Source organism: Coregonus lavaretus (genome assembly GCF_964263955.1).
Source record: "Coregonus lavaretus genome assembly, chromosome: 5".
In the NCBI taxonomy this organism is placed as follows: Eukaryota; Metazoa; Chordata; class Actinopteri; order Salmoniformes; family Salmonidae; genus Coregonus; species Coregonus lavaretus.
In genome coordinates this window covers 34,669,063-34,695,852 of record NC_139992.1, presented here as the reverse complement: position 1 = coordinate 34,695,852, position 26,790 = coordinate 34,669,063, and the positions used below count along the sequence as shown (strand labels likewise).

The 26,790-nt window shown below is 43.2% G+C and overlaps 2 protein-coding genes and 1 long non-coding RNA gene across 4 annotated transcripts; 2 read left to right on the top strand and 1 right to left on the bottom strand.

The window, feature by feature from the left end:
• Positions 1–9,636: 9,636 nt before the first annotated feature.
• On the top strand, positions 9,637–11,441 carry LOC311129108 (uncharacterized protein). 2 transcript variants are annotated; one of them, XM_084161391.1, is made up of 3 exons: positions 9,637–9,828; positions 9,916–10,024; positions 10,264–11,441. In XM_084161391.1, the coding sequence occupies exons 1-3, from the start codon at positions 9,673–9,675 to the stop codon at positions 11,205–11,207; spliced, it is 1,209 nt and encodes a 402-aa protein (XP_084017517.1). In that variant the 5' UTR covers positions 9,637–9,672; the 3' UTR covers positions 11,208–11,441. The 2 variants fall into 2 exon arrangements, with proteins under 2 accessions (XP_084017517.1, XP_084017518.1); XM_084161392.1 differs by having other exon boundaries at positions 9,699–10,024.
• A 49-nt stretch (positions 11,442–11,490) lies between these two features.
• On the bottom strand, positions 11,491–12,580 carry LOC311129109. The gene is made up of 2 exons (XR_014613262.1): positions 12,491–12,580; positions 11,491–12,107 (listed from the first exon to the last, which is right to left on the bottom strand). It is a non-coding gene; the product is annotated as an uncharacterized lncRNA (long non-coding RNA).
• Positions 12,581–12,686: 106 nt separating this feature from the next.
• Positions 12,687–16,979, top strand: cln5 (CLN5 lysosomal BMP synthase). Its single transcript, XM_084161121.1, has 4 exons — positions 12,687–12,856; positions 13,070–13,244; positions 14,127–14,352; positions 14,976–16,979. The coding sequence occupies exons 1-4, from the start codon at positions 12,759–12,761 to the stop codon at positions 15,461–15,463; spliced, it is 987 nt and encodes a 328-aa protein (XP_084017247.1). The 5' UTR covers positions 12,687–12,758; the 3' UTR covers positions 15,464–16,979.
• Positions 16,980–26,790: the final 9,811 nt, after the last annotated feature.

The window sequence follows — 26,790 nt, the reverse complement described above, 5'->3', positions numbered from 1 at the left end:
ACAGGACCGCAGTGGAGAAGGTGGAAAGCTTAAAGTTCCTTGGCGTACACATCACTGACAAACTGAAATGGTCCACCCACACAGACAGTGTGGTGAAGAAGGGGCAACAGAGCCTCTTCAACCTCAGGTGGCTGAAGAAATTTGTCTTGGCACCTAAAACCCTCAAACTTTAACAGATGCACAATTGAGAGCATCCTATCAGGCTGTACGGCAACTGCACCGCCCACAACCGCAGGGCTCTCCAGAGGGTGATGCGGTCTGCCGAACACATTACTGGTCTCTCACTTTTCAAATAAACCTACCATTAAAATTATAGACTGATCAGTGGGCAAACATACAAAATCAGCAGGGGATCAAATACTTTTTTCCCTCACTGTAAGTTTTTAGAGCAACAGACTATGATCGATAATGTCAAAAGCCGCACTGAGTCTAACAAAACAGCCCCCACAATCTTTTTATCATCAATTTATCTCAGCCAATCATAATGTAAGTGCTGTGCTTGTTGAATGTCCTTCCCTATAAGCGTGCTGAATGTCTGTTGTCAATTGGTTTACTGTAAAATAGCATTGTATCTTGTCAAACACTAAGTGTTGGTAACAGGTTCATTGGTCGGCTATTTGAGCCAGTTAAGGGTACTTTACTATTCTTAGGCAGGGGAATAACTTTTCCTTCCCAATAGTCTTTCTAGTAGGCTTAAATTGAAGATATGGCAAATAGGAGTGGCAATATCGTCCACTATTATCTTCAGTAAGTTGTCAGACCCCGGTGGCTTGTCATTGTTGATAGATAACTATACTTTTTTCACCTCTTCCACACTTACTTTACGGAATTCAAAATTACAATGTTTGTCTTTCATAATTTGGTCAGATATACTTGGATGTGTAGTGTCAGCATTTGTTGCTGGCATGTCATGCCAAAGTTTGCTAATCTTGCCAATGAAAAAATCATTAAAGTAGTTGGCAATGTCAGTGGGTTTTGTGATGAATGAGCCATCTGATTCAATGAATTATGTTGCGGAGTTTGCCTTTTTGCCCAGAATTTCATTTAAGGTGATCCAATAGGCCTCCTGTAGCTCAGTTGGTAGAGCATGGCGAACCCACACCAGGGTTGTGGGTTCGATTCCCATGGAGGGCCAGTATGAAAAATGTATGCACTCACTAACTGTAAGTCGCTCTAGATAAGAGTGTCTGCTAAATGACTTAAACGTAATCCAAAGCTTTTTACTATCATTCTTTATGTAATTTATCTATGTTCCATAGTATAGTTTCTTCTTCTTTTTATTCAGTTTAGTCACATGATTTCAAAATTTGCAGTACTTTTGCCAATCGGTTGTACCGCCAGACCTATTTGCCATCCCTTCAGCTATACAATTTTTCAATTCCTCATCAATCCACAAGGATTTAACAGTTTTTACAGTCATTCTCTTAATGTGTGCATGCTTATTAGTAACTGTGATAAGCAATTTCATAAATGTGTCAAGTGCAGCGTCTGGTTGCTCGTCATTACACACGACGGACCAACAATATTCTCCACATCAACAACATAGGAATCACTACAAAACTTATTGTATGACCTCTTATACACAATATTAGACCCAGCCTTTGGAACTTTGGTTTTCCTAGATATGGCTACTATATTGTGATCACTACATCCGATGGATTTGGATACTGCTTTCAAACTAATTTCTGCAGCATTAGTAAAGATATGATCAATACATGTTGATGATTTCATTCCTGTACTGTTTGTAACTACCCTGGAAGGTTGATTGATAACCTGAACCAGGTATATATTACTAGAACGAGGCATAGTGCTACAAGGACCTGCCCGATGCAACAGCCCTTTATTTCCAGTGAAAAAGGGACTAAAATAGCATATTCCTGTGGATGTTTGCAGCATAAACAAACATTCAGTGAAAATCACACCTTGTGGTAGCGGATTTGACAGACCTTTTGGCATCTATTCCCTTAGACTCAGAATGGTACAGCGTACTTGACATGAAAAACGGATTTTGGTCAGTGCCGGTGGCTGAAGAGTCACAACACTGGTTCGGATTTTGTTGTCAGGGGGAGCAGTATACGTGGGCGAGGGCAACAATGGGATTTACCAACAGTCCAACTTTGTATCGCGCAGCATTAAAATAATCGCTAAATGGGTGTAGATTTGAGGGTTACGTGTAGAAGATTTGTTATTGACATCAAAACACAAAGAAACTAATCTGTGTCACGGATTCTGCCGAGGCTGCCCCTCCTCCTTGCTCGGGCAGGCTTCGGCGTTCGTCGTCACCGGAATACTAGCTACTGCCGATCTATGTTCTATGTTTCTATGTTCTACATGTTGTTGTCTGATTGTCACACACCTGTTTCCCATCATGTAATTACTCCTTCCCTATTTAACCCGGTGGCTCCCATTGTGTTTTGTGCGTGTTTGTTTTTTTCGTTTCGTGTGTCGTTTGGTGAGCGGGTTTATTCCTCCCTGTGTGGAGGTAATTTGTATTGGTTTCTTTACTTATTCAGTAAAGTACGTTTTCATAGAGTTCTGTGTCCTGCGCCTGACTTCGATCCACCGCATTACACTGACACTCATGACAGAAACACGCACCATAAAATGGAGTCAGCAGGTACAGCCAGTCAGTCTGGATCGATGGAGGAACGCGTTCAACGACAGGAGAGCATGATCCAGGCTCTCGGCACCGCTATGGAGAGAGTGGTAAATGCTATGGACCGATGCGAGAGAGGTGGCTTTCCTACACCTCCTCCAACCACTTAACCACCCATACCACTGTCCGCCCTCATCCCCTGTCTGTCGGGGAAGGCACTCGAGTGGGCCAACGCCGAGTGGGGAGGAATTGACGCTACATCTGTCCGCTACGAGGATTTCACCCGCCGCTTCCTGGCAGTATTCGATCATCCACCGGAGGGGAGAGCGGCGGGCGAGCGTCTGTTCCACCTAAGACAGGAGAGGAGGAGTGCCCAGGATTTTGCGCTGGAGTTCAGGACTCTGGCAGCCACCGCAGGATGGAATGAGAGGGCCCTGATCGACCACTATCGATGCAGCCTAAGGGAGGACGTTCGGCGGGAACTGTCCTGCAGGGATACCAACCTCAACCTGGACCAACTATCTCTATCCGATTGATTCTCCTGCGTATCCTGTGGTGTTGGGACTTCCCTGGTTAACCACCCATGACCCCACTATTTCCTGGCAATAGAGGGCTCTCAAGGGATGGTCCAGTCAGTGCTCAGGGAGGTGTGTAGGGGTTTCCTTAGGGGCTACTACGGTGGAGAGTCCAAACCAGGTCTCCACAATGCACATTCCTTCCGAGTATGCCGATTTGGCTCTCGCTTCAGTAGAAAGAGGGCGACTAAATTACCACCCCATCGTCCGGGGGATTGTGCGATAAATCTCCAGGTGGGCGCTGCACTTCCCCGGAGTCACGTGTACCCTCTGTCACAGGCGGAGAAGGCGGCTATGGAAACATATGTCTCCGAATCTCTGAGACAGGGATACATTCGGCCTTCCACTTCACCTGTTTCCTCAAGTTTCTTTTTCGTGAAGAAGAAGGATGGTGGGTTACGCCCGTGCATTGATTACCGTGGTCTTAATCAGATCACCGTCAAGTACAGCTATCCATTACCTCTGATAGCTTGTATGACGGAGTCATTGCACGGGGCGCGCTTCTTCACAAAATTGGATCTCAGGAGCGCCTACAACCTGGTGCGTATCCGGGAGGGATATGAGTGGAAGACGGCATTCAGTACTACCTCCGGACACTATGAGTGACTCGTCATGCCATACGGGTTGATGAATACTCCATCAGTCTTCCAATCCTATGTCGATGATATTTTCGGGGATTTGCACTGACAGGGTGTAGTGGTGTATATAGATGACATTCTCATATACTCCGATACACGGGCCGAGCATGTGTCCCTGGTGCGTAAAGTGCTTGGACGACTGTTGAAGCATGACCTGTATGCCAAGGTGGATAAATGCCTGTTCTTCCAGGAGACCATCTCCTTCCTAGGGTACCACATGTCCGCGTCTGGGGTGAGGATGGAGAGTGACCGCATTTCGGCCGTGTGTAATTGGGCGACTCCAACCACGTGAAGGAGGTGCAGCGATTTTTGGGGTTTGCCAATTACTACCGAATGTTTATCCGGGGCTTTGGTCAGGTAGCGGCTCCCATTACCTCGTTGCTGAAGGGGGGACCGGTGCATCTGCGGTGGTCAGATGAGGCGGACAGGGCGTTCAGTCATCTGAAAAACCTGTTTACCTCAGCTCCAGTGCTAGCTCATCCGGATCCCTCCTTGGCTTTCACGGTTGAGGTGGATGCGTCGGAGGCTGGGATAGGTGCTGTACTGGCCTTCAGCAAACTGCGGGGTCTGTTCACCTCAGCCCCAGTACTGGCCCACCCCGATTCATCACTACCATTCGTAGTGGAGGTGGATGCGTCCGAGGTTGGGATAGGAGCTGTCCTGTCTCAACGCTCGGGTACACCACCCAAGCTCCGCCCCGTGCGTTATTTTCGAAGAAGCTCAGTCCGGCGGAGCGTAACTATGATGTGGGGGACCGGGAGCTGTTGGCTGTGGTCCAAGCCCTGAAAGCGTGGAGACATTGGCTTGAGGGGGCTAAACACCCTTTTCTCATTTTGACTCACCACCGCAATCTGGAGTACATCCGGGCGGCGAGGAGATTAAACCCTCGCCAGGCAAGGTGGTCCATGTTTCTCGCCCGTTTTGTTTTCACCCTTTCTTACAGGCCAGGTTCCCAGAACGCTAAGGCAGATGCTCTGTCCCGACTGTATGACACGGAGGAGAGTTCCGTGGAGCCCACTCCCATACTTCCGGCGTTGTGTCTGGTGGCACCGGTGGTGTGGGAGGTGGACGCGGACATCGAGCTGGCGTTGCGTAACGAACCCACTCCTTCCCAGTGTCCAGAGGGTCGTGTGTACGTCCCGCTGGAGGTCCGCGATCGTTTGATCTATTGGGCTCACACGTCACCCTCCTCTGGTCATCCTGGCATCGGTCGGACAGTGCATTGTCTTAGTGGGAAGTACTGGTGGCCCACCTTAGCTAAGGACGTGAGGGTTTATGTTTCCTCCTGCTCGGTGTGCGCCCAGTGTAAGGCTCCTAGACACCTGCCCAGAGGGAAATTGCAACCCCTACCCGTTCCACAACGACCGTGGTCCCACCTATCGGTGGACTTCCTGACGGATCTTCCCCCCTCACAAGGGAACACCACGATCCTGGTCGTTGTGGATCGGTTTTTTAAGTCCTGCTGCCTCATTCCTCTGCCCGGTCTCCCTACGGCCCTACAGACTGCTGAGGCCCTATTTACACACGTCTTCCGGCACTATGGGGTACCTGAGGATATTGTGTCTGATCGGGGTTCCCAGTTCACCTCGAGAGTCTGGAGGGCGTTCATGGAACGTCTGGGAGTCTCGGTCAGCCTGACCTCAGGGTTTCACCCCGAAAGTAACGGGCAGGTGGAGAGAGTCAACCAGGAGGTGGGTAGGTTTCTGAGGTTGTATTGCCAGGACCGGCGGGGGGAGTGGTCGGTTTTCCTCCCCTGGGCAGAGATGGCCCAAAACTCACTCCGCCACTCTTCTACTAACCTTACTCCATTCCAGTGTGTATTAGGTTATCAGCCGGTTCTGGCACCTTGGCATCAGAGCCAGATCGAGGCACCTGCGGTGGATGAATGGTTTCGGCGCTCGCAGGAGACCTGGAACGCTGCCCATGTGCGCCTGCAACGGGCCATCGGGCGGCAAAAGGCGAGCGCCGACCGCCACCGCATTGAGGCTCCGGTGTATGCTCTGGGGGACCGGGTCTGGCTCTCGACCCGAAACCTGCCCCTTTGCCTGCCCTACCGGAAGCTGGGTCGGCGGTTTGTGGGGACATTCAAAGTCCTGAGGAGATTGAACGAGGTATTTAATAGGTTACAGGTTCCTCCTGATTATCGTATTAACCCCTCGTTCCATGTGTCTCTCCTCAGGCCGGTGGTAGCTGGTCCACTCCAGGAGTCTGAGATACGGGAGGTTCCTCTGCCCCCACTGGACATCGAGGGGGCAACGGCGTACTCGGTCCGTTCCATCTTGGATTCGAGGAGTCGGGTGGGAGGCCTGCAGTATCTCGTGGAGTGGGAGGGGTATGGTCCGGAGGAACGGTGCTGGGTCCCTAGGAGGCTTTCAATCCTGCGTCATTAATGCCGTTGCCTGGAGAGGGTGAATCGCATGTACACTACCAGTCAAAAGTTTGGACACACCTTCTCATTCAAGGGTTTTCCTTTATTTTTTGTATTTTCTACATTGTAGAATAATAGTGAAGACATCAAAACTATGAAATAAAACATATGGAATCATGTAGTAACCCAAAAAGTGTTAAACAAATCAAAATATATTTTATATTAAGTAGCAACCGTTTGCCTTGATGACAGCTTTGAACACTCTTGTCATTCTCTCAACCAGCTTCATGAGGTAGTCACCTGGAATGCATTTCAATTAACAAGTGTGCCTTCTTAAAAGTTAATTTGTGGAATTTCTTTCCTTCTTAATGTGTTTGAGACAATCAGTTGTGTTGTGACAAGGTAGGGGGGTATACAGAAGATAACCCAATTTGGTAAAAGACCAAGTCCATATTATGGCAAGAACAGCTCAAATAAGCAAAGAGAAACGACAGTCTTACTTTAAGACATGATGGTCAGTCAATACGGAAAATGTCAAGAACTTTTAAAGTTTTTTCAAGTGCAGTCGCAAAAACCATCAAGCGCTATGAGGACCACCACAGGAATGGAAGACCCAGAGTTACCTCCGCTACAGCGGATAAGTTCATTAGTTGGTCCCCTGTAGCTCAGTTGGTAGAGCATGGCGCTTGCAACGCCAGAGTTGTGGGTTCGTTTCCCACGGGGGGCCAGTATGAAAATGTATGCACTCACTAACTGTAAGTCGCTCTGGATAAGAGCGTCTGCTAAATGACTAAAATGTAAAATAATAATAATAATAATGTAATTAGTTACCAGCCTCAGAAATTGCAGCCCAAATAAATGCTTCACAGAGTTCATGTCACAGACACATCTCAACATCAATTGTTCAGAGGAGATTGTGTGAATCAGGCCTTCATGGTCAAATTGCTGCAAAGAAACCACTACTAAAGGACACCAATAATAAGAAGAGACCTCCTTGGGCCAAGAAACATGAGCAATGGACATTAGACCGGTGGAAATTCGTCCTTTGGTCTGGAGTCCAAATTTGAGGTTTTTGGTTCCAACCGCAGTGTTTTTGTGAGACGCGGTGTGGGTGAACGGATTATCTCTGCATGTGTAGTTCCCACTGTAAAGCATGGAGGAGGAGGTGTTGTGGTGTGAGGGTGCTTTGCTGGTGACACTGTCTGTGATTTATTTAGAATTCAAGGCACACTTAACCAGGGTGACCCTTTAATATATATCTTTTTTTAAATATATGGGGGATTGGAAATGATGCAGACAATTACAATCTATCTGCAATATTAAAGCTGATCTACCCCCTAAAAAAATTGCTTCGCATTAAACGAATGGGGACAAGAGAGGTGAATTGTTTTGCTCTCAAGGAAAGAGAGCCATTGAGAGGAGTCATTACTGGGGTAGGGAAAAATGTGAAAGTTGACCAACTGAAGGGGAAGATTCCCGGTGTTTGTGATGCCGTCGTTTGGTGTGACGCAGACAGGGTGGCGTGAGTGGTGAAACAGAAGAGTCGTTGTCTGTCCTTCTGAGTTTTGATGTTGTGTCTTTGCCCGACAAAGTGATGTTAGGATATATAAGTTATCCTGTTTCCCTGGACAAGATTGTCCAGCAATGGCGTGCCATCCATCTTAGTAAAGGGAATGAGACAAAAAACACACTGGGCTTCTGGAGTGAGATTTGGAAGTTCAGGGATGCAGCTGATATCAACCCATTTCAAGAACTTGCCATGGCTGCTGTGTCTGTGTTGTCCTTGCCACACTCGAATGCTGAAGTCGAGAGAGTATTCAGCCAGCTGTCTGGTGAGGCTTGCTATGAGCACCAGCTGCCTGATAATGTTTTGCAGCTTTTTGGCACATCAGCTGCTTACTCATTTAAGTCAGCTCCCTCAGTTGCTGAACCTGCCATAGAGAGCCTTGACCAAAATGACGATGACCCACTCTTTCTGTGAGCCAGCACAGCCTGTGTGTGTGTCTGGAGGGGGGTAAAAAATAAATAAAACATTTACCTGAATTAGGGCCAGACTAGTTACCATCATTTTCTCACATTACTATTGACAGTTTTTTCTATTGTCTCTTTTTGGTCCATTTAGATTGTTAATCTGTAGATTGTATACAAATTTTTTTTTTTTTATGTTATGGTTAAAAATGTTCATGTTTTACTGTGACTTGTTGTAGGCTCCTAAGTGGACCATAAGGTTAAAAACCAAAACAAACTTAATAAAAAAAAATAATAATAATAATAATAATAATACATAAAAAAAAAAAATGAAGTAACTCCGCCAGAGTGTCTCTTTTGGGTCACTTGTGCCGGTCCCAAGCCCGGATAAAGGAGGAGGGTTGGAATTGTGACATAAAAAAAACCCAAGAATCAACAGAAGAAAGTTCATTTGTAGTTCTAAACATATTTAGGGTGTTTTTTACTCAGTTTTTGTCTCTCCCACGACGTTATTCCTCTCTCATACAGCATCCGTCACAATAGGCCCTTTTCACGTGACGTCAGACAACTTCCGTTCTGCCGCGATGCAGGTTATGTTTACATCCGGTGTCACTTAGGAACGCTTAGCTAGTAGCACATCATTATGGAGTTCACCCAGTCCCTTTCACATCTGCCACCAATACGACTTAACGACGTAGAACGACTTGCTGACAAGTGGTCCCTTACTTCAAGATCGAAGCTTGATAAAGGCTACAAGTTCTTCGTTGAAGGTTACCTGTTTGATTATGAAGGTACGTGTTTATCTTTATTTAGCTTAAATTAGCCCTATGCTAGCGAAGGTTATGAGCTGACGAGTTTCTGTTTTGCAGCCTCTTTTTAATATTACTGCTGTTTGTATCGACCGTAAGATAAGAGTCAGTAATGTATTAATGGCTAATGCTGCGCCCTTTCTCCCAATCACTGTATTGAAACAGTCTCAAGTGTAGTTAACGGTGAGGTGACAGTGAGAGGGCGATGTTACAGGTCCATGAAGAAAAATGAGGAGGCTCATCGGCTTCAGGTTTCTCAGATAAACAGTTCTCTAACATTATGATAAGATAGGTTAAGATAGATAAGTTTTCTTTTTGTTGTGTTTTGCTGCGGTTGCAGATTTAATAAGAATGATTCCACAAAGTTCCACTGTGGATCAGTTTGTTTCTCAGTCTGAGCTCTGATTTTGTATCATTAAACTTAATACACAACGAAATTCTTACAAACCGATGTGGGTTGTTGACGGCAATAAAGACTGGGAAAGATTCTGTGATAACTCAAAATGTTCAAATTTTCGATAAGTGTTGGCACTACTTGTCAAAGGTTTCAGAACAGCCAATTTTTCTTAATTAAAAAAAGAAATTGGGTTTTGAAAATGGTGTACAGTAGTTTATAATGAAACGCAGAAAAAATGTTTTGTAAGTACAGCACTAATTGTTATGTCTCTATGAACAGGTTACACTAGACTCTGCAGAGGTTCCTGTGGTACTCAATCACATGTCATGTTCCTGCTCTGCTGGGAAAGCACTATGTAATCACATAGTAGCACTTCTTTTTCAAAGTGCTCACTATGTTACCATGGGCTTTAAGACAGTGCCATTGCCTCTGTCATGCACCAGCGCACTGCAGACCTGGCACCGGCCTAGGACACAGGTCAGACATTATTTGTTACACTGATGCAGAACTTTGCAGTTTGTATTGACTTTTGACAATGTATTGTTCATCATTATTATATCACAGGGAATTGTACCAGAGGCCACCAATGATATGGCGGTGTGTAAACCAGCGGCTAAGAAAAAAACAAGTGTCAGAGCTGGTGTGAAGTGCACACTGTACCGAGCCTATGATGGTGAGTCTGAATGAGCCCCCGCCTGTACTAGAGCACAAAGACTTTAGTGCATTTCTAAAATAATACAAACATAAAAGTGATTATTATTTGTTACTTTTTATATAGACTTTCAGTGGATATTTTTTTATTTGTATTAGAAGCATGTACGAGACTGGATGAGTGTGGTTGTCTTTTTTAGTGAAAAAGATAAGGTGGCATTTAATGAAATCTAAACTTGACATATCTCACTTTCATGCCAGGGCCTATTCCGGATCCTCACGTCATGGCCAGTGCTGAGAAACTGAAAGACATCCGTCCACAACCAGGGATTTGCAAATTGCTGCACGGGCTTGAGGGCCTTAATTTGGTGGACTCTAAATTTGGCCCTGTGCCATTTGGGTCTGTGCTTTCTTACCAGTGCCCTCTAGAATTAAGTAGAGATATTATTAAACACCCTGGTGCCAGTGAGTTTCCTCAGTTGCCTATTGAAGGTTACAACTTTAAATTTCCCATTGATTTTGAGCCCAACTACATACAACAATGTCATTTGGACAGCCTGATTGTGTCAGAGGAGATGTCTGCTGCTATTGAAGCAGAAACAAGAATGCAGTCAGAATGCCAGCTGTGGAGCCAGGTACGCAAACCCCGACTGACAGCCAGCAGATTCCGTGAAATATGCCATGTTCGTGGGGAGTTGTCTGCCAAGGCTTTGGCAACCCGCATTCTGAGAGGAACTCCTCAGACAGCTGCTATGAGAAGAGGGTTGGATCTGGAACCTGAGATACTGAGGCAATATTCTGATTTTTGTGATGTCTCTCTGAAACAATGCGGGGTCATCATCCACCCTGATTCACCTCACCTTGCAGCCAGCCCGGATGCTAAAGTCTTCTGCCCAACAGAAGCACCACCATTTGGTCTTGCTGAGGTTAAGAGTTGCGATGTTGAAAATGTTACCCAAGTTAAACACCTGATCACAGTTAAAGGCCAGGCCTGCCTTAAGAAGAGCCACAAATACTACTATCAGGTTCAAGGCCAACTCGCCTTAAGCGGACTTCAGTGGTGTGACTTCATTACAGATACCCGCACTGACTTCACAGTTGAGAGAATCTTTAGGGATGAGGAGATTATCCACTCAATGCGACAGAAGCTTGATCATTTCTATTATAACATCTACATGGATGTCTTCTTAAGTTATAAAACATAAGGCAGAATTTTATGTGTAAATAGTGTTAAGGTAAATGTGGAAGGTGAACCTTTGACATTTTTTTCTTTAACTGCAAATTAACTTGTCATATACTGTATATCTCCTATGTACTGAAACACACATTTTGAAAAGGATTGTGATGTAAATGTCGACATGTTTTTCTTTAACTGCAAATGAACTTAATTGTGTTATATACTGTATATCTATGTATTGAAATACAAATTTTGAAAAGGATTGCGATGTTGTAAATGCTCTTACCAAAATCAAAAAGGATTGGAAGCAGTTGCTTGCAAACATATATTTAATAGTTCCATCAGTGCCATGACACATAAGCACATAACATGGTTAATAGTTGGATATTTTTACAATATATCACATTAGGTTCATTAATAGCTATGAAAAAGTTATTACCCTTAACAAAAACATACAGTATAACATTAGATCAATTAAATTACCAACAAAGTTAATTCATATTTACATTTTTTTGTACATACAATACAGTAATATAAAAGTACTTCTATTTACAGCCCATCTAGCTTACTCAGGAAATATACAACTTCCAGTTGACAAAAACATCAGACTGGTTTGTCTCCTTTAATGTCAAGAGGTCCCTGATAGTTCGACATGAGGCAGCAGATGGCCCACAGCTGATTCACTGAACCCACTGTGGAAAGAGGAACAAGCCCATCCCAGATATGGTACTCCTTCACCCTCCGTATGGCCCTCTCGACTAAAATCCTCAGCCGGGCGATGGCCTGGGTCTTAAGAGTGTCCTCCCTGCTGAGCTGAGGAGATTTTTACGGGAAGATACGGGAATTTCTGTTTGTTGTTTGAACAAAATGGTACACTGCAATAGCATCTTCTCGAAGATTGTGCCATGCTTCGGTGTTGGATGGGATACTGTTGCGATACAGACACCGGGAGAAAAGAAACAGCTAAATTAACATTCAGCTTTGACCAGGAATCAATATTTATCTAGCTATCATGCACAACAGTATTTGAATAGGTGAGTTACTATACATTCATGAATAAACTAACTGCCTAACAAAGGGTTAGATAGCTAGCTAAGTAAACTTGTTACATTACAGCCAGGCAGCAATGTAACGCTACCTTTTAACGTTATCGGTATCTGGTACTAAGTTGTTGTTAGCTAACGTTAGCCCACTTTTAAGTAACTAAGGCAGTGAACAATTATGAATTAACAATAACGTTAGCAAGTTACAAACCATTGCATATACGTAAACATTATTACTCTTAACTTTACTAATTTAACTTAAACGTACCTCAGAAGAGAAGTCTCAGGTTACGGGCGAACGGAAGTGAAGTTAACCTGCTACGCGGAAAGGCGGAAGTTAGATGACGTCATCGTGAAAAGGGCCTATTACATGCACATGAGGCAAATATGCAAATTATGTGATGACGTCATTTAGCGACCTCTAGCGACTTTTAGGCCAGCCAATAGCTACTTTCCTTACTGAGGAGTTGCAACACTGCACGGAAGTACGTGGGAAACGTCTGCTTGTCTTCTGCGGTTACAAGAAGTGTCTTGAGATGAGACCAACGGTGGTTTTAACGTGTTCAATTCTCCTTTACTTTTTGGAGATTTTCCGAGGTGTCCATGGAAAGCAAGAATGGCCGATTCCTTACAGGTATTTAGGGCAAATGTTCACTTCTAAGACAGCTGCTGCTATCCATGTTTAGCTATCTTCGACAACATGTCATGTGATACGTGTCTAGTTAAGGCAGTACACCAATAATCTTTGGTGTAGACCTAGATTTTCTAACCACTAACTAGCTACCAATCCAACCTTCTATCACAAACTGTAGTTGACATTGACAAATTGATTGATTGACACTGACAGGCGATTTGATCGTCGTCCCGCTGCGGACTCGTACTGTGAAGCGATGTTCCCCTTCTGCCCCACCGGCGACAGGGATGGCCGGACGCCCCACATGAATAACTGGGATGTCATCTCGGTATTTCGACTGCAAGCTCCAGTGTGGGAGTTTAAATATGGATCCCTGCTGGGGAAAATGGTAAGTAGGATGTTTAATTTTTTGGGGAAGTTGCACAGCTGTCATACTCTTTTCTCTCTCTGTGTGTGTGTGTGTGTGTGTGTGTGTGTGTGTGTGTGTGTGTGTGTGTGTGTGTGTGTCAGTGTCACTCTCACTCCAGATAGACACACCAACACACACCAGGATTTCAGTTAGCTGGTAATAGCTTTTGAATCTTTTTTTGAAAAGCCAATAAATAACATTAAAATTGGCACCAGCCGATGGTCAGCGCAGAGTAGGCTACCCTGTCTTATTAAAAAAGATTCTGCAAATGTCTCCAGTCATATAAAGTGTAGTAGAATTGCATATAATGTGTTTTTCCCATGCTAAGCCACCCAGGCCTCTACGCTATATGCGCTCAGCGATGCATTGAATGGTATTTTTTGCTAACAGTTATTAGCCAAATTATGACTATCCAATCTACTCATCACATTACGAATAGTAGGCTATCTTACATAACTCTGCAGATGCAATGATGCATGGAATGCTTTATTATAAAGGTGCATTTTTATGTTGAACATTTTCTTCCCCAAACTTGAAACTCACAGGCCGCCTATGCATAGGCTAGTGATTAGGCTTTTCATTACTCATATTGTTGGCACAGGAAAAGTAAATCTGGACAGTTATTCTATCTTCAAAGTGCATAGTAAGGACACACGTCATTGCATCCTCGACTTGCATGTTCTGTTAAGATTAATTACCATAATCTAAATGTGATTTCTGTCATTCTGAGCACTGTGGGTGGATGCCTTAATCAGGTTACACAACCAATGCATATGGGTCCAGTAAATTTCTCAAATGTTACACACATTCCAGGTGCATTACAAATCTCTGCGTAACTCATTTTGATTCTCTCACTCCTAGCATATCATGCATGATGCCATTGGGTTCAGCAGTGCTGAGAGGGGGAGAAACTACACCATGGAGTGGTATGAACTCTTCCAGCTGGGCAACTGCACCTTCCCTCACCTGAGACGTGAGACTACCGCCCCCTTCTGGTGCAACCAGGGAGCTGCATGCTTCTTTGAGGGGATTGATGACATCCACTGGTCTGAGAATGGCACCTTGGAGAAAGTGGGAGAGATCTCAGGTAACAAGACTGAGCAGGCCATGGGCAATGTGAAATCAGGTAGTATTGTCTTTGAGATCTTTTGGCAGCCTGGTTGATCCATTAGGATCGACAGGTAGCCTAGTGGTTAAGAGCGTTGGGCCTGTAACCGAAAGGTTGCTGGCTCGAATCACCGAGTCGACTAGGTGAAAGATCTGTCTGTGCCCTGAGATTAACCCTAATTGCTACTGTAAATTGCTGTATACGAGTGTCTGCTAAATGTAAAAATTAGGATGTGGAGATGATGCACTTTACTTTGTTTGTAATAACTAGGCATATCACTACTATGCTCTGCTGAAGAAGACCAGACTGATAATAAAGTCAACAAATAACTTATCAATGGGGTTGGAATGTTAGGTGTAACCATCACCATATTGATTCCTTTAGATCTGCAATCACTCAAGGGGTAGGGCTTGTGGTTGCATTCAGACTGGGCCAATCTCTTTAGAAAAGGTCGTAATGATAAACACAGGTTTGATACCTGTTGCCCATCGTGAACACATGGATTATTGGTGAATGCAGCATGAATGACATTGTGCATGTTATAGTTTTGCAAACCCAAACTCCCCTCTGCTATGATAAATAACGATTACTGTCTCTCCTAGGTGGCCAGTTCAACGAGATGGCCTTGTGGGTCCAGGACGACAACCAGACTGGGATTTATTACGAGACGTGGACGGTCCGCTCGGACCCCGGCCCCAACGCCACCGTGTGGTTCGACTCATACGACTGCTCCCAGTTCGTCCATCGCACCTACAGGTATCTTACTCAACAGGGAGCCAAGCTGTCCAGCCGATCCCAGACCAACTACACTAAGCTCTACCTGTACAGTGGGGAGCCGACCTACTTGGGGGACGATGATTCTATCTTCAGGGATCCTTCTGCGAAGTCCCTGGCTGAAGACATCCGCAAGTTCTATCACCCTTTCCGACCACACCAGTCGTACATGGACTTTGTCCTCAGTCTCGCGGAGGCTTATCAGAAGGTGGTAGAGGAGAAGAGCTTCTACTTGTACTATAACTTTGAATATTGGTATTTGCCAATGAAATCTCCCTATGTGCAGATCACGTATGAGGAAGTGCCTTTGCCGTAAAGCCACAATTTGTAATTGGTTTTTCAGGCAAACGGCAGCCAAGCCACTTTTTCTTTGCTATAAAGCTGAGGGATGGGGCTGGAAAAATGTTACCGCTCAAAGTCAGATGGAGCTATGGATCGAAGGACTATCGTTAATTGAAATTGCCATTAATTGAACCGCAATAACTATTGCAGATTGCATCTTTTTAGGTAGAGTTAGCGATGCACGAAGTAAACAGCAATATCTGGCAGACTTCCGCAACAACTAAGAATGTAAATGTATTGGTCCTGCAGCTATCACGTTGGAGCAGTGTGAAATGCACATGCGCAGATATCTTTTGTGATTGCATGTTCTTGCATTACGTCATCTGCAATTCATTCTGCTGCTCGTGGCAATGTCATATTGCTGAGCCTCTGTTGAACTTTCCATTTGACTGGAATGTAGTGCGATTTTTATCAGTATGAGTGTTTTTATTTTTTTAAATGTACGCAGAGTTTATGAATTCTGGGATTGAAAATGCATTGAGAAAGGCCATTAAAAGGAATGTTAAAGCGAGATTCTCATCAGGACTGTGCATACCAACACTATTTCCTGTCAGCTACGCACAACTCTTAGGCCTTAACCCACAAATAGCAGTTGCATAGCAGTTATTGTTTTTGTTTAGGCGATGTTTGTGTAACTGCGTTGGAGCTGTCAAGCCCCTGAGCGGCTGCTCTTCTCGTCATTGTAACGAAACCACACTGACAGGCTATATAGAAATAATGACTCTCAAATAGAAAATCATTTAACATCTCCACAGAGGAACTCTAGAGCTCTGTCAGAGTGACCATCGGTTTCTTGGTCACCTCTCTGACCAAGGCCCTTCTCCCCCGATTGCTCAGTTTGGCCGGGCGGCCAGCTCTAGGAAGAGTCTTGGTGGTTCCAATCTTCTTCCATTTAATGATGGAGGCCACTGTGTTCTTGGGTACCTTCAATGCTGCATAAATGTTTTGGTACCCTTCCCCATATCTGTGCCTCGACACAATCCTGTCTCGGAGCTCTACGGACAATTCCTTCGACCTCATGGCTTGGTTTTTGCTCTGACATGCACTGTCAACTGTGGGACCTTATGTAGACAGGTGTGTGCCCTTTAAAATCATGTCCAATCAATTGCATTTACCACAGGTCGACTCCAATCAAGTTGTAGAAACATCAAGGATGATCAATGGAAACAGGATGCACCTGAGCTCAATTTCGAGTCTCATAGCAAAGGTTCTGAATACTTATGTAAATAAGGTATTTTTGTTTTTTTGATACATTTCTAAAAACCTGTTTTCCGCTTTGTCATTATGGGTATTGTGTGTAGATTGAGGGGGAAAAACAATTATTTAATCCATTTTAGAATAAGGCTGTAATGTAACAACATTTGGAAAAAGTCAAGAGGTCTGAATACTTTCCGAAGGCACTGTATATAACACGCCAAAAATATAAATGAAACATCTAAAGTGTTGGTCCCATGTTTCATGAGCTGAAATAAAAGATCCCAGAAATGTTCCATACGCACAAAAAGCTTATTTATCTCATTGTTTGCATCCCTGTTAGTGAGCATTTCTCCTTTGTCAAGATAATCCATCCACCTGACAGGTGTGGCATATCAAGAAATGGATTAAACAGCATGATCATTACATAGGTGCACCTTGTGCCTGGGACAATAAAAGGCCAGAGCTGTTGCCAGATAATTTAATGTTAGTTTCTCTACCATAAGCTGCCATTGTTGTTTTAGAGAATTTGGCAGTATGTCCAATCGGCCTCACAACCGCAGACCTCGTGTAACCACGTCAGCCCAGGACCTCCACATCCGTGCTCGTCGTCCTCACCAGGTTCTTGACCTGCAGTTGGGCACCATAACCGACTTCAGTGGGCAAATGCTCACCTTCAATGGCCACTGGCATGCTGGAGAAGTGTGCTCTTCACGGATTAATCCCGGTATTCAACTGTACCGGACAGCTTGTATGGCGTCGTGTGGGCGAGCGGTTTGCAGATGTCAACATTGTGGGCAGGCATGGGCTACGGACAACGAACACAATTGCATTTCATCAATGGCAATTTGAATGCACAGAGATACCGTGACGAGATCCTGAGGCCCATTGTCGTGCCATTCGTCCGCCGCCATCGCCTAATGTTTCAGCATGATAATGCAAGGCCCCATGTCGCAAGGATCTGTACACAATTCCTGGAAGCTGAAAATGTCCCAGTTCTTCCAAGGCCTGCATACTCAGACATGTCACCCATTGAACATGTTTGGGATGATCTGGATCGGCGAGTACGACAGCGTGTTCCAGTTCCCGCCAATATCCAGCAACTTCGCACAGCCATTGAAGAGGAGTGGGACAACAGGCCACAACTCTATGCGAAGGAGATGTGTCGCGCTGCATGAGGCAAATGGTGGTCACACTAGATACTGACTGGTTTTCTGATCCACACTCCTTTTTTTTTTTTAAGGCATCTGTGACCAGCAGATGCATATCTGTATTCCCAGTCATTCGATATCCATAGATTAGGGCCTAATGAATTGATTTCAATTGACTGATTTCCTAACTCAGTAAAATCTTTTAAATTGTTGCATTTATTTTTGTTCAGTGTATATACACCGACCAGTTTTAGGTACACCACCCTGTTCACGAAAATGGATCGCTCCTACAGTCAGTCACGTGACCGTGGCTTGCTATATAAAGTAGGCAGACAGGCACCGAGGCATTCAGTTACTGTTCGATTGAACGTTAGAATGGGCAAAACAAGTGGCCTAAGCAACTTTGAGCGTGGTATGATCGTCAGTGTCAGGCACGCCGGATCCAGTATTTCATAAACGGCCGCCCTTCTGGGCTTTTCCAATCTGCAGCAACTGTGATGCCATCGCGTCAGCATGGACCAACATCCCTGTGGAACATTTCCGACACCTTGTAGAATGCCCCGAATAATTCAGGGTGTTCTAGAGGCACATGGGGGTTCGACCCGGTACTAGATGGGTGTACCTAATAAAAACGGTGTATAATTTATTATACTAAATGTGACTTGTGCGTCCAATGGCAATGTCCGCAATGGGTATAAATTACGCTGGGAGCCACTTGCTGATTTGACAGCTCCAAACGCAGTTACACCTCCAACATTGCCAAAATAAAAACAATGAAACTGCTATGCAGTTGTAAGTTATTGCGGTTTAAGGCGGATCTGATTGAATCGAGCCCTTAGTGGTCTGAAAAATATATTCGTATTCCTATGCAAGTACAGTATTATACGAAACGCATTCCCTAAATATGCTTTTGTATTCTACCTATGAAATGCTGCCTTAATTTATAAAAAAAGGCTGCCATGTTTTTTTTTTTTACCTAGCTAACTTTTCACCCTATTTTTACGTAGTAATACATTAATGGCATGAGTGCATTTTAACAGACAAAGGCAAGTACATTCACGATCACATTTCCAAATTATTTTATTTTATTTCCATGACAAGTGACCATTAAAGCTGGAAACTAATGGTGAAACAGTCACGTCCGTTTGCAAAATTACTTCAAACAACAAAAATCTCCTCGGAAATCATTGCACATCATTACACGCACAATAGAACAGCAGAGTATGTATTGTGATTTTTATTTTTTTTACCATGTTGGATGCTACTCCATTTCATAAACAGAACCAAAACAATAGCAAATATGCTAGGGGCGAACAGTGGCACCGTTTCCCTCAATGCAGATTCCAGCTTTAAGCAAAATACAAAGCATTTGCCGTACAGAAGCAATAACTAAAAAGACTGCGTTGTCAACACCAGTTAATGCTACTGCTTATTTTCTTACTGCAGGAAAAATCGTGACAGATGAGAGCTTCTGCTGACCCTGGGTGCATCTCAATAGGCTTCCTCCCGTTTCCCCTTCATCTGCACTGAAACGGTAGATGCATGCCAACTGTGAATTGAATTTCAGCATTCAAGACAAGGAGAGGAAGGAAGCCAATTCAGACTACTGAATAAATTCAGACAAAAAAAAGTATTTACAGAAGAGAATGTCACTGCAACCATTTCTTGTATCCAATGTACTATAAAAGAAACAGTTGGTGATATTCTCTTCTGTAAAAACTTTAACCTGGAGATAAAGACCCCTTAACGATGCTGCTAATTGTGTACAAATAATCAACATCTCTTTCAGTGATCGAAGAAGCCAATGCTAGAAACGTGCATTGTGCCATATTAGTTTCTCCTCAACCTGTACTAGAACATATTACAGTTAGTTCCTACACAAATAGCACGATGTAGTATTATTGTATGGTTACAAAGGTTCTAGATCACTTGTATGAAGGAAAATAAGTCTATACACAGAGTAAAGAAAACACTTAAGCACGTTAAAGGGATATTTCAGGATTTTGGCAATGAAGCCCTTGATCTACACTGAACAAAAATATAAACATGTAAAGTGTTGGTCCCATGTTTAATGAACTGAAACAAAAAATCCCAGACATTTTCCATACTCACAAAAAGCTTTACATCCCTGTTAGTGAGCATTTCTCCTTAGCAAAGATAATCCACCCACCTGACAGGTGTGGCATATCAATAAGCTGATTAAACAGCATAATCATTACACAGGTGCACTGGGGACAATAAAAGGCCACTCTAAAATGTGCAGTTTTGTCAACACAATGCCACAGATGTCTCAAGTTGAGGGAGCATGCAATTGGCATGCTGACTAGGAATGTCCACCAGAGCTGTTGCTAGATAATTGAATGTTCATTTCTCTATCATAAGCCGCCTACACCGTTGTTTTAGAGAATGTGGCACTACGTCCAACCGGCCTCACAACCGTAGACCACATGTAACCACGCCAGCCCAGGACCTCCACATCCGGCTTCTTCACCTGGGGGATTGTCTGAGGGAGGGTGCTGAGGAGTATTTCTGTCTGTAATAAAGCCATTTTGTGGGGAAAAACTCATTCTGATTGGCTGGGCCAGTGGGGTGCCAAGTGGGTGGGCCTATGCCCGCCAAGGCTCACCCAGTGCTCATCCCTGCCCAGTCATGTGAAATCCATAGATTAGGGCCTAATGAATTTATTTTAAATTGACTGATTTCCTTATATGAACTGTATCTCAGTAAAATCTTTGAAATTGTTGCGTTTATATTTTTGTTCAGTATACTTCCCCAGTCAGATGAACTTGCGGATACCATTTATGTCTCTGCAGAAAGTTGCTAACTAGCTTAGCACAATTGCTAACTAGCATTAGCACAATGACTGTACATCTATGCTAACTGCTAGCATGCTAGTAGATACCATAGACTTCCAGTAATTGTGCTAATGCTAGTTAGTATTGGCTCACAAAACGACCTCTAACTTCCTCCATACTGGATGCAGAGACATAAAAATGGTATCCATGAGTTTCTGACTCTGGGGAAGTAGATAAAGGGCTTAATTGCCAAGATCCCAAAGTATCCCTTTAAAATCATGACTCGTGCTACCAGACCCTTCTGATAGAGGCAGACACATTTATACCAAAACTCTTTGCTGCTCCGCATTCAACTAACTCTGCTAACTGCACACATTGAGAGCCGCTTTCCCAGACAGATTAAACCTAGTCCTGGACAACAAAGCATGCTAAAATAATGTAGACCAGGACTAGGCTTAATCTATGCCTGTAAAACCGACCCATAATATCATAGAACAAACCATTTAATAAATTACATGGAATACATCTAGCAAATGATGACTCTAGCATATAAAATACATGGTCCATTGGTTATTAAGGAAACTTAACCCTGACAGAGGGTGCAATAGAGAAATAAGTACATTTCTATATTCATATCAAACACACATTTTATATACAGACACATTGGGACTTCCTTCTATTTGACTGTACTGGTACCCAGTGTATACAGCCAAGTTATCGTATTTATTCCTCGTAATTAATGTATTATTTATCTTCTCTCTCTGCATTGTTGGGAAGGGCCCGTAAGTAAGCATTTCACTGTTCGTAAACAACGTGTAGACTAAGCATGTGACACATTTTTTTTTTTTTGGGGGGGGGGGGTTTAAAGGAAAACTTAAGCTTTTCACTCTTCTGATTCGCCAAATCTCATTATACTGAATAGTAATGGTAAACAGTCGATAATGGTATTGTATTGCGTATACTGTACTGTTTAATGTTATGTCATAAAAAAAATTCTCTCCTCTCGGTATGATGCAACCACTTACGCTAGACATAGCAAGTTACGTGAATGGAGGGACGGGCATCCATAACAGAAAGCCAGGGATTCAAATTTAGAAGGACAAATAGCAGAAAATACTAATTAAATCATTAATCCACGCTTGTGTGGTCACATTCAAAAAGGAAATGTGCACCTGAAATCACTAGGTAGACTAATTCTCGCTCGCTACGTCAAAACAGATGGATCACCAGACCATGACGCTCTCAATCTGCCCAATCTTCACACTCATTATTTCACTACAATCTCTAATTTTATTTGTACAATATATAAATATTCATATTTACATGTCTTATATAATTTATTTGTGTATATGTAATGTTATCTTTTTAAACTATATTTATTTCCCATGTATTGCTTGATACAATTGTTATGGTAGGTACATATCACACCAGAACCCTAAACCTAAAATGTGGGGTAGAAAAAATGCTTTGCGGTCAGTACGGTCTACATGAGAAAATGTTAGCAAAAGGAGACACTCCATGATTAACTTGTGTAATGGCAACACTCATTTTGTTTTCTGTATGAAAATAAATTACTTATGTTGGGGCATGGTGACAAGACCCTATAAATAGTCTAACAACTGATATCTAGGAAATGTTACAACCCACTAAAAATCAACAGACTTCAATCTTCCAACCAGTCACTTTCTCCCAACTAGTAGGCCTATGCTTTATAATTTGGTATGCATTTAAAAAAAAAGGTGCTTACAACCATAACTAACCTCCAGAAACCATTTCTAAACTGAAATTAAGGATTTGTGAATCTGACAGGGATATCTGACTGTATTACATGGAGAATAGAGTAAATCACAATCCCATTAATAACAAAACTGTACATCTTCCCTAATCACCCTGTTTTCCACAAACACTTAAAATAGCATGTGTTTTTCTTTCTCTTTTACTCATCCTCACCTACACTTTGGCTATACAGGAAACAGCTAGTAACTACAGTGAGGGAAAAAAGTATTTGATCCCCTGCTGATTTTGTACGTTTGCCCACTGACAAAGACATGATCAGTCTATAATTTTAATGGTAGGTTTATTTGAACAGTGAGAGACAGAATAACAACAACAAAATCCAGAAAAACGCATGTCAAAAATGTTATAAATTGATTTGCATTTTAATGAGGGAAATAAGTATTTGACCCCATCTCAATCAGAAAGATTTCTGCCTCCCAGGTGTCTTTTTATACAGGTAACGAGCTGAGATTAGGAGCACACTCTTAAAGGGAGTGCTCCTAATCTCAGCTTGTTACCTGTATAAAATACACCTGTCCACAGAAGCAATCAATCAGATTCCAAACTCTCCACCATGGCCAAGACCAAAGAGCTCTCCAAGGATGTCAGGGACAAGATTGTAGACCTACACAAGGCTGGAATGGGCTACAAGACCATCGCCAAGTAGCTTGGTGAGAAGGTGACAACAGTTGGTGCAATTATTCGCAAATGGAAGAAACACAAAATAACTGTCAATCTCCCTCGGCCTGGGGCTCCATGCAAGATCTCACCTCGTGGAGTTGCAATGATCATGAGAACGGTGAGGAATCAGCCCAGAACTACACAGGAGGATCTTGTCAATGATTCCAAGGCAGCTGGGACCATAGTCACCAAGAAAACAATTGGTAACAGGGGGACCTTGCGGTAGCTGCAGGATTTCAGTCCTTCACGGCGTAGTGTGTTACCAATTGTTTTCTTGGTGACTATGGTCCCAGCTGCCTTGAGATCATTGACAAGATCCTCCCGTGTAGTTCTGGACTGATTCCTCACCGTTCTCATGATCATTGCAACTCCACGAGGTGAGATCTTGCATGGAGCCCCAGGCCGAGGGAGATTGACAGTTATTGTGTTTCTTCCATTTGCGAATAATCGCACCAACTGTTGTTACCTTCTCACCAAGCTACTTGGCGATGGTCTTGTAGCCCATTCCAGCCTTGTGTAGGTCTACAATCTTGTCCCTGACATCCTTGGAGAGCTCTTTGGTCTTGGCCATGGTGGAGAGTTTGGAATCTGATTGATTGCTTCTGTGGACAGGTGTCTTTTATACAGGTAACAAACTGAGATTAGGAGCACTCCCTTTAAGAGTGTGCTCCTAATCTCAGCTCGTTACCTGTATAAAAAGACACCTGGGAGGCAGAAATCTTTCTGATTGAGATGGGGTCAAATACTTATTTCCCTCATTAAAATGCAAATCAATTTATAACATTTTTGACATGCATTTTTCTGGATTTTGTTGTTGTTATTCTGTCTCTCACTGTTCAAATAAACCTACCATTAAAATTATAGACTGATCATGTCTTTGTCAGTGGGCAAACGTACAAAATCAGCAGGGGATCAAATACTTTTTTCCCTCACTGTAACTTCACTGGACCAGAAGACATGCCTAGTCTTGCACTAGCTAGTGATGAGCTAATTTGCTGCATTCCAGAACCTGATTTCACCCTTGATGTTCTAGATTAGAATACTCCCAAGGGAATTCCATTCTGGGAAACCTGTCAGGATCGACAACTGAGAATATATCTGAAGTTACCAGTCCATATAGGTGCATCATGAATGAGTACAAGTAGTTTCACATGCCTGATTGCCCTTAGTGTGAAATGTCTGATATTATTTTGAGACCATTTTTGCTACATGGTGTGCTACACTGGATGACCTATCACACTTCAATCTGTTAAATACACAAAATTGTCCCACCTGCGATTACTCAAAAATAACAACAATCTGTTGAAGAACGTACAGAGTTCCTGTCCAAATCTTAGCCTTGCTTCTTTTAGCTTATTCTGTTGTAATGTCAGGTAGCATACCTCACAACATGCAGCTTCTAAATGCAGAAGACACATTTCAGTTGAATGCATTCAGTTGTACAACTGACTAGGTATCTCCCTTTCCCTTCCCTTTTCACCTACCCATCTCCACAAACGGTTAAAAGGGATTGAAAACAGACATCCAAAACATATACACAAATCAGGACAGAATATCATAGCCAGGCTAAAAGGTAATTACTCAATTTACACAGGTTTTAAAACACTGGTTTCCAGTCCTCTCTCCACCTTTTAATGGTCTTTGTATTGATTGTCCAATGGGCGTGTAAGGAGTGTCTGAGCCAGGAGTTGAGGACCAATGAAATCAGATACCCTCCCTCTCACAAAGATTGTGTCATCACACCCTTCATTTGAGGAAGACGACCGATAAAAAATGTGTGTAATAAAATAGTAATGGTAAAATACCTATCACCTTACACATTTAGTAATGACAGCATTTGCTTTCCAAACTGTACGTTTTTCACGAGATTGTATTTAGAAATTTGTGGAAGGCAAACTGACAGCCGCAACAAACCATAGACATATAATCCATAGATGGCAGTTCCCATTCTAGTCAAGTCTGGAAGCCATTGCTAGTGTACCCATGAGATTAACAGTCAAATTGCCAGGGTTAGAGGTTCCAGAAAGCCCTTCTATGGATTATATGTCTATGGCCACAATGCAACAAGCTGTTCCACAAATAGAAGGAGCGATAGAGGAGTGGGGGGAAAGGTGCTCGTACATTGATAAGCACACCAAAGAAGGAATTAACGATAAATAATAAAATAAAGACAGCACTTCTAAAAGCCAATTTCATACCATAGCCTGCTGAATTTCCCAGATAACTTTTCTTTTCATTTTGTCACAAATGAAAATGTGGCACTGACTCACCCATGGATGGACGTGTCAGCATTGTCTCAATGAAGTTTGACTAACCATGTGTGACATGCAATGGCAGTTACAAGCCTGCTAGAGTTAGCGGCAGGCAGACAAGCAATATCCACCGTCGTAGTATGGATGAAGCCTGACCTGGAATGTGAAGCTAACTGAAGCTAGCTAGCTTTATAAAAGCCTGAGTAGATCTATACTGAACAAAAATATAAAACGCAACATGTAAAGTGTTGGTCTTATGTTTCATGAGCTGAAATAAAAGATCCCAGAAATGTTCCATACGCATAAGCTTATTTCTATCAAATTTTGACAACAAATTTGTTTACATCCCTGTTAGTGAGCATTTCTCCTTTGTCAAGATAATCTATCCACCTGACAGGTGTGGGATAATCAAGAAGCTGATTTTGTCACAACACAGTAGAGTTTGGAAAACTAGACAAAACATTCCATAACAACAACTTTCTTATCCAGAGCGACTTACACATTTCATGGATGTGATCAACAGAAGATAGAAAATCAGTTTTGTCTGAGCTCTAGGGGACAAAACTGCAACACTTTCAAAGACTTTACAGATCATAAGGAAATCAGTCAATTGAAATAAATTCATTAAGCCCTAATCTATGGATTTCACATGAATGGGAATACAGATATGCATCTGTTGGTCACAGGTACGTTAAAAAAAGGTAAGGGCGTGGATCAGAAAACCAGTCAGTATCTGGTTTGACCACCATGTGCATCATGCAGCGCGACATCTCCTTCGCATAGAGTTGATCAGGCAGTTCATTGTGGCCTGGGGAATGTTGTTCCACTCCTCTTCAATGTCTGTGTGAAGTTGCTAGATATTGGCAGGAACTGGAACACGTTGTCGTACACATCCAACCAGAGCATTCCATACATGCTCAATGGATGAGTATGCAGGCCATGGAAGAACTGGGACATTTTCAGCTTCCAGGAATTGTGTACAGATCCTTGCGACATGGGGCCGTGCATTATCATGCCTCACGATCTCGTCACGGTATCTGTGCTTAAAAATGTGCATTGATAAAATGCAATTGTGTTCGTTGTCTGTAGCTTATGCCTGCCCATCCCATAACCCTACCATGGGGCACTCTGTTCACAATGTTGACATCAGTAAACCGCCCGCCCACACGACACCATACACTGTCTGCGGTTGTGAGGCCTGTTGGACGTACTGCCAAATTCTCTAAAACCACGTTGGAGGCGGTTTATGGTAGATAAATAAACATTAAATTCTCTGGCAAGAGCTCTGGTGGACATTCCTGCAGTCAGCATGCCAATTGCACGCTTTCTAAAAACTTGACATCTGTGGCATTGTGTTGTGTGACAAGACTGCACATTTTGTCCCCAGCACAAGGTGCACATGTGTAATGATCATGCTGTTTAATCAGCTTCTTGATATGCCACACCTGTCAG